Source organism: Zingiber officinale, chromosome 9A (assembly GCF_018446385.1).
Source record: "Zingiber officinale cultivar Zhangliang chromosome 9A, Zo_v1.1, whole genome shotgun sequence".
Lineage (NCBI taxonomy): Eukaryota > Viridiplantae > Streptophyta > Magnoliopsida > Zingiberales > Zingiberaceae > Zingiber > Zingiber officinale.
Genome location: NC_056002.1, coordinates 19,123,300 through 19,134,634, shown reverse-complemented (window position 1 = coordinate 19,134,634; position 11,335 = coordinate 19,123,300). Strand labels below are relative to the sequence as shown.

General features: G+C 33.8%; 2 protein-coding genes across 4 annotated transcripts; one reads left to right on the top strand and one right to left on the bottom strand.

Annotated features, from left to right (window-relative positions):
* Positions 1 to 272: 272 nt before the first annotated feature.
* LOC122020897 (protein FAR1-RELATED SEQUENCE 5-like) lies at positions 273 to 5,306 on the top strand. Of its 3 annotated transcripts, XM_042578940.1 has the most exons (6): positions 273 to 535; positions 1,348 to 1,381; positions 2,189 to 4,372; positions 4,468 to 4,535; positions 4,619 to 4,683; positions 4,955 to 5,306. In XM_042578940.1, the coding sequence occupies exon 3, from the start codon at positions 2,577 to 2,579 to the stop codon at positions 3,999 to 4,001; it is 1,425 nt and encodes a 474-aa protein (XP_042434874.1). In that variant the 5' UTR covers positions 273 to 535; positions 1,348 to 1,381; positions 2,189 to 2,576; the 3' UTR covers positions 4,002 to 4,372; positions 4,468 to 4,535; positions 4,619 to 4,683; positions 4,955 to 5,306. The 3 variants fall into 3 exon arrangements, with proteins under 3 accessions (XP_042434874.1, XP_042434875.1, XP_042434873.1); XM_042578941.1 differs by lacking the exon at positions 1,348 to 1,381; XM_042578939.1 differs by having other exon boundaries at positions 1,348 to 4,372.
* A 143-nt stretch (positions 5,307 to 5,449) lies between these two features.
* On the bottom strand, positions 5,450 to 6,569 carry LOC122019074 (phosphomevalonate kinase, peroxisomal-like). Its single transcript, XM_042576583.1, has 4 exons — positions 6,555 to 6,569; positions 6,429 to 6,486; positions 6,255 to 6,307; positions 5,450 to 6,024 (listed from the first exon to the last, which is right to left on the bottom strand). The coding sequence occupies exons 1-4, from the start codon at positions 6,567 to 6,569 to the stop codon at positions 5,785 to 5,787; spliced, it is 366 nt and encodes a 121-aa protein (XP_042432517.1). The 3' UTR covers positions 5,450 to 5,784.
* Positions 6,570 to 11,335: the final 4,766 nt, after the last annotated feature.

Sequence of the window (11,335 nt, the reverse complement as noted above, 5' to 3'; positions counted from 1 at the left end):
TACATAATATATAATTTATAATACTATAATTCTTAATTGGTTACTAAGTATACTTAACATATAAGGTATAATATAAATTACAAATAATAAATAGAAGTAAATAAGGAAAATATAGGATGAATATATATATATATATATATATATATATATATATATATATATATATATATATATATATATAGTTTTGATACTGTGGACGCTTTCTTATACGCTCCCGTGCACGTACAGATGTTTTTTTAGTTTTTTTTAAATCCAAGATTTTTTCAACGATAATTTACTTTTATGTTTTAAAACCTTACTTTTCTCCTCGCTCGCCTCGCCGTTCCTCGCCGAAACCTAACTTTTCTCCTCGCTCACCTCGTCGTTCCTCGCCGTTCCGCGGAGTTCCTAGCCTTCGCCTCGGTGTCGCCTCGGTGTTCCTCGACGTTCCTCACCTGCGACGCTGTGCTCCTCGACTCGGTGTTCCTCGGCGTTTGACGAGAGCCACCGACACCGACCCGTCGCCGCGACGCCATCCCTGCCACCGTCACTCTATGTGAGAACCCTCCTTATTTTTGCTATTTGCATTTTAAATTTATTTCATGAATTATCCCCTAGCTACTCTGTTGAAACAATCCAACCAGCTAGCATCGGCTTTCACATTGTGATGTTGCTTGTAATCAATTAACCACAGGATCGATAACTGCCTTGAGCGAATCCCTTCTTTGTTGCGTTAACTGCCTTGAGCGATGTGATTATAGGTCTAGCAGTGATCGATAACTATGATTATGCATTGTTTTCTGTATTCGGTTGCTTTTTGAACTACTGTCAATTTCATTGCTACTCTTTCCATCCTGTGGTAGTTAGATAGGTTGATAATTTACCTTTTGTCCATTTTTGAACATATTTCTACCCAATTCTTTTCTATTTCTCTTTTCTTATACTTAATTGTAGTTGGCTGTTAATTGGACTCATAACTACTATTTCCATCCATTTACCTTTAATAATACGTACTCTGGATTTATTGGTTTGGGAAATAGAAGGGTACAATCTATTTTTTACCGGTCATTGTCTAAAAGAACTTTGATTGCGGTATTTATTATTCATTTAAAATTGAATTGTGACACATTCTAAATTTTGTTTCTGTTTGGCTTCTTCTGAAAAATAAATTCCAAAGGTCAGCTTCATAGTTTTCTTCTTGGGTGGCTTCTACAGAATGCCAACTAAATCTAACTACTTCCATGTGGAAAATAAGAGGCTTAATGGTTACTATAATATAAAGTAGTCTTTCTTTAGAATTGGTTAAATAGATGATATTTTTTTTAAATATACAAATCAGTTTTCTTATCACTCACCGTTTTCCTTCAGATTTATCTTGACAGTGATGCCCCTTCATTGCTAGGTAAGCTGACCAAACCCAAATAGTGGATAAGTAGAAATTATGATCATGCAAATATGATTTTATTGTTCTAGTTTATGATTAATTTGAATGATCCAAGAAATATCCTTTTTTAAGTGTCTCATTTTGAACAATGACTTCTTTACCAGCAATCAAATAAGAAATAAACAACACAGCTTACCATGATGACTGCAGAGTGATCAATCCCCTGATCACAGTTACAAACTATATGTGATGAAACTATACTTGAGTGTCCTTTTATGATTATGAGAACCGAAAGAGTATTAAAGAATAAACAGCACACCATTATGCTACTATGGCATTTAGATCAAAGGACCAACTTAGTGAATTCATTCTCTATTCTAGCAAGTATAAATACTAGTGTCCATAGTATATAAAGCTAAGAATTGTATTCATTGGAGTATCCTAGATTTATTGTTTATTTGCAAAGATATAATGCATCCATTCTACTTCCCATTGTCCATGGTTATCATTATAGTGGTAAAACTTTTGCCATTGTTAGCCTATTTGATTTGTTTCTATGCTGGATGTATACAGACACTAGAATCTTCATAATTATAATTTTTCTCTCTTCTATTTGTTTCTTTGATGTTGAATGTAAACATTTCTCATTGGCGATGACCACCACATGAGAACATTGTGATGTTAGATTACTAACTAATTTTTAACTATTCTACCAAACGATAGACTTGTTATATTGTACTTATCAAACCTTCACAATTTAGCAACATCCTTTTCCTTATGTCTATTTGATTTAGAATGTTTTTGTGGCTATATGGTGATATGCAGAACTTCACTTCATCTAAATATGAAATTCCTCAGCAATGGAAGAAAATGATCAGTTATATATTCCCCAAGTTGCAAATGATCGAAAGTTAAAATATGGGATGGAATTCTCATCAATAGAGGAGGCATTTCATTCTATAACCAATATGCACGAGAATCTGGATTTAGTGCGAGGATAAATAATAGCAAGAAAAATAAGATGACAAATGAAGTTGTGTGGAAAATATTTGTATGCTTTAAAGAAGGGCATACAAATTATCAACGAAATAAACAGGCAAACGGTGATCAACGGACGAGGGAAAGAGCACGTGGCGAAGTTAGAACTGGTTGTAAGTCAAAGATTTCACTTGTCAAGAAATAAACTGGACCTAATTGGGTTGTCACTAACTTCATGGAAGGCCATAATCATCCACTTTCGACTCCTTCAAAGGTGCATTTACTACGCTCACATCGTAATGTTTCGACAGCAAAGAAAGCATTGACTCAACAGTTTTCAGAGGTCAATGTGTCAACTTGCCAACAAATGCGATTATTAGAGATAGAGTATGGAGGGTCTGAGCTGGTAGGTTGTACAGAAAGAGATATTAGAAACTTTGAGAAACAGTTAAGGGATGAACAAAAGGGTATCGATGCTGAAACACTAATCGAGTTATTTGCATCTGAGAAAGAGAAGAATTCAGCTTTTTTCTTTGATTACGAGACTGATTCAGATAATAGATTTAGTAGGTGTTTTTGGGCGGATCATGTATCAAGGACGGCATACAATGTATTTGGTGATGTAGTTGTATTTGATACAACATATAACACCAACAAATATGGATTAATTTTTGCACCGTTTGTAGGAGTTAATCATCATCATCAAACAATTGTTTTTGGTTGCGGCTTTATAAGTGATGAGAAAACTGAGTCTTTTGTTTGGCTGTTTAACAAGTTCATAGAAGTTATGCCTAAAGGTGCACCAAATGTGATCATCACTGATCAGGATCCTGCTATGACGAAAGCAATTGCCCAAGTTTTCCCTCAGACAGTACATCGATATTGTTTGTGGCACATACTAAATAAATTTCCAAATAAATTAGACCCTTTGACTTTTCGTGACTACTACCAAAGCATAAAAAATGTCATTGGAAATTCTACCACACCTGATGAATTTGAGAATTTATGGGAAGAAGTTATCAAGTGTGCTAACTTGGAGAAAAATGATTGGTTGTCTTCGATGTATGAATTGCGACACAAGTGGGTGCCAGCATATTTTAGTCATATATTTTGTGCTGGAATGTCAAGTAGTCAAAGATCTGAAGTTTCACATGCATTTTTCAAGAGGTATGTTTCAAATAAGAATTCATTGATGGATTTTATCATCCGTTTCAATAGGGCACTGAGACACCAAAGACACAATGAGTTAGTTGCTGACCATATTGATATGAATGAGCTTCCCAGGATTAAGACAAACTGGCCAATGGAATCTCAAATGGTTAAGTTATACACGAAAAAGAAATGGATGGAGTTTCAAAGTGAAATAAGTGAAATTCATGGTTACTATGTGCAACAAGCATCTATGGGAGTTGACTCAGTAGTTTATCATGTGATGAAATTTCAAAGAAGTTCTTCCTCCAAACCAAGGGTGCTTACGCATGACAAACAGAAGGACAATATATTCTGTAGCTGTAGGAAATTTGAGTTCGATGGCATTCCATGCAGGCATATGTTAGCCTTTTTTCGTATCAATCAAGTGTTTCATTTGCCAGATAAGTATATACTCAAACGATGGACACGAGATGCAAAGGTTGGAGCAATACATGCTTTGGATAAGTAAAATTACATCGATGATCCAGAAAGGGTTTTGATGTCAAGACACTCAAGGTTATCCATTAAAGCTTCAATATTAATTGATGATGCATCTTTGACTGATGAGGGGACAAATTTCTTGGATGAACAATTCGATTATATCTACAGCAAAATTAAAGAGATGAATACTAGTAAAACATGTGACAATGAGGGTCAAAGGAAGAAATCCATGGATAGGTCTCATAATATTATTGATCCTTCTTTAGTAAGAACAAAGGGATGTGGGAAGAGACTAAAATCATCAAAGGAGAAGTCAACTTCAAAGTCCCGGTTATATCGTGGATGTGGGCATCGTGGTGTGTCACATGACAAGCGCAATTGTCCAATTTTACAGCAAGGGTATGTGTCGATTAATTCTATATTTGTATGATTATTTTATTTGCTAATTAATTTTTTTATTAAACTTGTAAATATAACGATGTGTTGATTTTCAGATCAACTATAGATACTCATCATAACAACGATGACGATACATATGAAGAATAATTGGCATCTATAGCTGGTACTATCAAAGTTTAATTTTATAAACTTATAGTAGTTGATTGATTGAGATATTGAAATTAATAATTCCCTTTATTGTTGTAGGTTCAAATAATATGCGCTAGGATAAAACTTTTGTAGATCCAATAACAAGTATGAGACCGACGATGGTATTCTTCTTCAATGCTTTGCTTGCTATTTTCTCATTAGAGCATAGGGTTTCTGGATTTTTGTATGTATATTCTATTTTTTTGTAAATGGTAAATACATTGTTCCTCTATATATGTATGTTTTTTTTTGCAAATGGATAAATGCATTATTTTATTACTGAAAACATCTGCATTTTTTAGCTATTATACTTATGTTAGCTAGATTTGTGCTTATGAATGCTCTTATTAACATTTGAGTGAACATTTGGTCCCTCATGTCTTGATAATCTAGATAACTTACGGAAGTTTGCAAAGCAATTCTAAAGACGATCACCTGAAGCTGCAGCACCTAAAGGTGGCAAAGATGACGATATCCCAGATCCAGTGCTTGGAGAGACATTTGAGCAGACTGCTTAATCTTGGCGATGAATTTTTTTATATATATTTCATATCAATTTTGGAAGATTTAATTAAATGTTGGTGCTGATGGACAATATTTTTTTATTTGTTGGTGTTAATCTTTATCACTTTGAATTTTATTTGTAAATTGTAAATTCATTTATTCTCATATGCATAAGACAATTACAGCACATGAGTACTGTATTTATATCTGATGAATTTTTTTATATATATTTCATATCAATGTTGGAAGATTTAATTAAATGTTGGTGCTGATGGATAATTTTTTTTCATCTGTTGATGTTAATCTTTATCACTTTGAATTTTGTTTGTAAATTGTAAATTCATTTATTCCTATATGCATAAGACAGTTATAACACATGAGTACTGTATTTATGTCTCTTTAGTTTCTCGAGAAAGGATCATATACAACATACATAAATTTCAAACAAAAAGATATTTCATTTGAATGATTCATAATATCAACATCCACTATTTTCTCAACCTACAATGTCATCATTGGTAGCCAGCCTATTTGCTCGTCGGAACCAATTCTTGAATGCCAAGATCAAGTGTGGGCAGTCATCGATGCTACGATTGGAAAAGCTTAAGCACTACTTCAGCACATCTTGAACAAATCCACTGCCAATTTTTCCTTGAGCTAAACAATGAGCACTTTGGGCAACAATGTGTACTAAATCAAGATCTGAATCAGATATTTTGTCATCTAACTGGCTTCTGCTTGAAAATGGAAGAGTAACAACAAAAAAGGTAATGAAGGAGTGCTGCAACGACTGATGCGGTCATTGCTGCTGATGAGCCAAGTCCTGTTTTTGCAACCTTAGGTTTGCATTCCTCTCCAGGAAGTGTTCCATTAGAAGCCACTCGATTAAATGTTATTGAAGAAAAAGGAGGAAGTGACGCCAATGACTCTCGAGTCAAAGGTAAGCCATGCGCTTCAATCTGAAGATAATATTTACAGATAATTTATCCATATATAACTTTAGCTATGTAAACTGACATTTATGATCAATACAACAGAAGATAATTAAAAATAAATAAATGCAAGTACGATAACATAAAAAAAGTGTGAAAAAAATTAAATTAAGCTATAAAAAACTGGATCCATCAGGTGCTAAGGGCAAACAATCCAGGAGAAAACAATTTCTTCCAAACAGAAAGATGGGAGTCACCTGATTTCTGTAAGAGTAGAAATCATTGCTTCCTAAGATTGTAATATCAAGACCTGCATGGAGAAGTGTAAAACTTAGAGAAAAGAGCTAATAAAGTACAAATTATATATCTAAAAATAAAGAAAATAGAAGTAGTTTTTGTAATTTATCCTTTTCCTTTTCAGAGAGTATTACCTTGGATGCAGCTATAGCATATTGCACAGCTTGCTCCACAAAGGGGTTGACTGAGTCCCTGAAAACATAAGTTGATAGAGAACTAAGCAATTTACCCTGTATTAGAATGCCTCATTTCTATGCAACCTTTGTAATATCCATTGATCATTATCTTTCGAGGGTGAAGAATCAACCTTTATTGAGAATCAATTAAATCCTTTCTTTTGTAAAACTATAAACTACAGAACCAACTAAATCTACAGCCACGACAAGGCAATATGTTGCTGTGTCCAGCGGTAATTTCGTGATGTTTAGACCAAAATCGATAAGGCTGCATCAAATTCCACTGGCCTTGTGATTGCACGAACAGATGCATTACAAATAAGGAGACAATAAAGTACTTGCCTTGAAGAAGTGCACTGCAGAATAGAGTTTTTCAGAGACAACTTGTATGTGGCCTCCCAAGAAAGCTGAGGGGAAGTTACTTTAACATCTGTCCATGACTGAAGAAGCTCACTCATCAGTCGAAAACTATAAACAATTGCAACAAGGAAAATACTCGATTTGGTATATAATTCAAGGCACAAACACAATGCCAGTTTGACGATGGCATAGAAGCGAGCGGTGGTGGTGAAAACTATGCCAGCATTTGGCCTCTCCAAGATGAGGTAGCCACCTGTGATCAAGACCTTTCCAGGAGCCGAAGCAACCCTAGAGAAACAGAGAAAAACACATAAGACGAAACGGATGCAGAATCCCAAAAATGCAATAAAAAGAAGACGCGAGGAACGGCGAGGCGAGGCGAGCGAGAAAAGTTAGGTTTCGGCGAGGAACGGCGAGGCGAGGCGAGGCGAGCGAGCGAGAAAAGTTAGGTTTTAAAACATAAAAGTAAATTATCGTTGAGAAAATCTTGGATTTAAAAAAAAAAAAATTGATACTGTGCGCGCATGGGAGCGTATAAGAAAGCGCGCGCAGTATCAAAACTATATATTAGTTTTTTTCATATACACGTTATAATTTATATCATATATAATATATATTATTTATATTTCATTTATGATTAAATGGATAATTTATACACATAAATGCTAAGTCATGTATAATTTTTTTATAAAAATTTATATCTATATGTTTTATTAATTCTTATATACATATACTAAGTCTTTATAAATTTTATAAATAACAAAAATCTATATCTATGGTTATATAAATTTTTACATATACTAAGTCTTTATAAATTTTATAAATAATAAAAATCTATATCTATGGTTATATAAATTTTTTATAAGCCTAAGTATATTTACTAAGTCATATAAATTTATATAAAAATGTATATATGCGGGTTATATAAATTTTTATCCACTTACTAAGTCATATAAATTTATATAAAATTTATTCACGTGGATTATATAAATTTTTATATATTTACTAAATTATAGATATTTTTATATAAAAATTTATACACATGGATTATATAAATTTTTATATACACATTTGGTTTTTAAATAAATTTTATACATATTTATATTCAACTTTTTTCTTAATTGATTAATTCTAATTCCATAAATATAAGCTAATTTAATAAAATCTAACTTAATCCATCTATTAAATTAGTAAATTCTTAATTAAATCTGAATTTCAATTAAATTATAATTAATTCAATAAATATCCTTACTTAAATAAGTGGTTTCAGACACTATAAAGATACTCGATATCCTACACTATGGTATGATTTTACTATTATATAGACATGAGATTTTATAACAGATAAAGGCCTAGTAGGATAATCAATATCTTATACTACAATATAATCTTATTAATGTATAGACATGAGCCTAAATAACAAACAAGAGTCTCGTAGGATACTCGATATCCTACACTACGGTATGATCTTACTATTGTATATGCATGCGTCTAAATAACAAACAAGATTCTAGTAGTATACTCGATATCCTACACTACTATATTGATACATAAAGACACAAGTATAAATAGAATAAATAACATGGATAACAATGAGACTGCATGAATATCAAATAAATCAAACTAGCACAAGCAATTAAGTATCAACTCAAGAAATAACTTGAGTGGAGACAAGGTAAGTAAGTAAATGTCATCGATCAATATATAAGCAGATATAATTATGTGCTAAGATCAAAGATCTAAAAAAGTCAAGCAAAAATTATCCACCTCAATAGTAAATCATCCTATCTTCAAGTCAAAGGTCTACATCGAACTTAAATCCTACAAGTATCAAAAATGAAGCTTAAACTAAGTACTAGAATAATCCTAGTAATAAAATTAAATTAGTTTATCCACGTATTGATTAATTTATATGTTAATCATTCTCCTGACAAATAATTTTGTTAACTAAACTGTCAACTAATAATTTACAAATATGATAAGTAATTCAAGTAGCTATCAAGTTAATCAACTCTTGATTGATCTCATAAATTCCTACTTTGATTAATTAATGTCTTTAGTAATCATTTAACCCAAATAATATTAGCCACAACTTTTAAATCAATTAACTCAATTAATTAATTAACCCTAATTAATTAATTAATTAATTCCATTAATCAACCAATTTAATTAAACCACTATTAAGGAAATTAATTAATCTGTTAATTAACTAGTTAATCTACGAAGTCTAATCAAATGGATAATCGCATTAATTAAACCTTTACCTTAATTCACCGGCAGCAGATCTTCTTCGGTGGCTCACTGTGGCTAGAGATGGCATGGGTTAGAAATTGGTTGGTGGTCGGCGATGAGCTGCATTGGCGGTAATATAGCAACGACGACAATATAGCAACACTGACATCAAGGGACAAATGCAGTGTCGTCAGCAGAAAAGCGATCAGCGCACCGCTGGTCACTCGTGAAGGAACCTTAGAAAGCAGTATCGATTGCCTTCGCTACCCTCCTTCGGCGAGAGAGACAGTGGTTGCAGTGAAGGTCGCGAGTAGTCAGTGCATCGATTTCGAGGCTAAAGCAGTAGACTATCTATGGCATAGGTCTAAAGTTAAATTATCTTATAATTTAATAAGGTTGATTGAATTTATAGAAAAAGTCCTAAATATTTTTAAATAAAAGTCCTAATAAATTTTAGGTAGGTAGAAAATTTTAGAGATGATAATCCTAGGTCCTAGGGGATGATAATCCTAGGTGATAAAAAGTCCTAACTGTTGTTAGGCAGGTGGAAAACTCTAGAGGATGGTAAACTTAGGTGGAAAATTTTGACGGGTCGAGCGCTTCGGGCAAAATCCTAGAGTCAGGGACTCTAAGTTGAAATCCTGATGGTCGCGGACCGGGTGGAAATCTAGACAGGTCGTGGAGCGGACGTCCAATATGAAGACTGAAAGCCTCGGGGCTGAGCAAAAGTCTAGTCGGTATGGAGGATCGGTCTGGAAACAGTTAACTTCTCCTAAGATGAGTAGGTGAGGACACGTTTCTTGAAGAGGAATAATAGGTGTCGGTTTGACCTAGACTTTCGACGAAACTCAAAGTCAAAACCGGACAGTAAGAGGCTGTCAAATCTCATATTATATATATTATTTTATGTCTGGACTAACTTTATTTTGTAAAAAATAAAGGGCTGAAAAAAGCTGATCCTGCCGCCCGGAGTCCAAAAGTTATCTACAAGCTAATGTGGCGTGCGTCGATTGGGCGAACCATGTGTTTCAGATGCCTGGAGGGGTTCCAGGTGCCCGAAACAACCTATAAAAGCAGGTTTCGACCAGGAGCTTCACAACAACATTTCGAACAAGTTTCGCTTCTTTGAGTTGCTCAAAAAACACTTCTACGACGCCTGAAAGCTCCGACGACGATTCTATTGAAGATTTCCTTATATAAAGTTGTCGGTATTCTTTAATTTTCAAATTACTTGTAAAATTGTATTTTTACTCTTTTCTGACTGATTAGTGGTTGTCCATCGAAAGCACTCTCACGTGTGGGCATTAGAGTAGGAGTCGCCACAGACTCCAAACCAAGTAAATTCTTGATGTTTGTGTTGTTTATCTTTATTTTTCGCTACGTATTTACTCAAAACGAACAAATTAGCCACGAGCATTATTAATCCCCCTCTGGCGCTTTACGATCTTACAGCATATTCGCGGTGGTGAAGCAAGATGATGGTTGTCTTGGTGCCGACAGTTGTGGAGGAGCGAGTATGCTGCATTGGCGTCAATTGTCCGCAAGGATAGCCAAGCGGCAGGGCGCACGTAGGGGCGACGTTGATCGCTCGTGTGGTGAAACACCATAGCGAGCTCATGGGTGAAGGGGTGACGTGGAGGGGAGAAGATGGGGATAGGTGGCTTGCTTTCGGTCGACCACTAAGGACGGTGGTGAGGGCATCGACGCATGATGCCAACGGCCGACGGTGAGGCACGTATTGCACGTGGGGAAAGCAACGACGACAGAAGGTTAATTAAAAACTTAGGTTTAGTAAATTAAACTTATGGAAATTGAATAGAGTACAAACTTCCTCTATCTAATTTATCCCCTTAAAATATCCATAATTTTTTATAAAATCTAGGTAAACTCTCAAAATTCACATATACTATATTTATTTCATTATTTATTATTAATTATTTTATCTGTATTTTTATCTAAAAATTTTATCAGATCAACGTAGAAATTAAATATATAATTATATTTAAAATATATATTAGAGTATCCACATCAATTACCCTAAATTAAATTTTTACTTTAAATTTTACATTTTACATTAAAAAAATATCGCATCAGATACCCTACTCATTTTCTAAATATATATTTTATGCATAATAATTCTTTAAATTTAGGGAATGGATTACATTCCCTAAATATTAAAATATCATTTCTCTCTCCTCCCTCTAATAATAAAAAACTTCTCTCTCCTCTCTCTAATAATAAAAAATTTCTCTCTCCTTCCTCTTTTTCCTCCC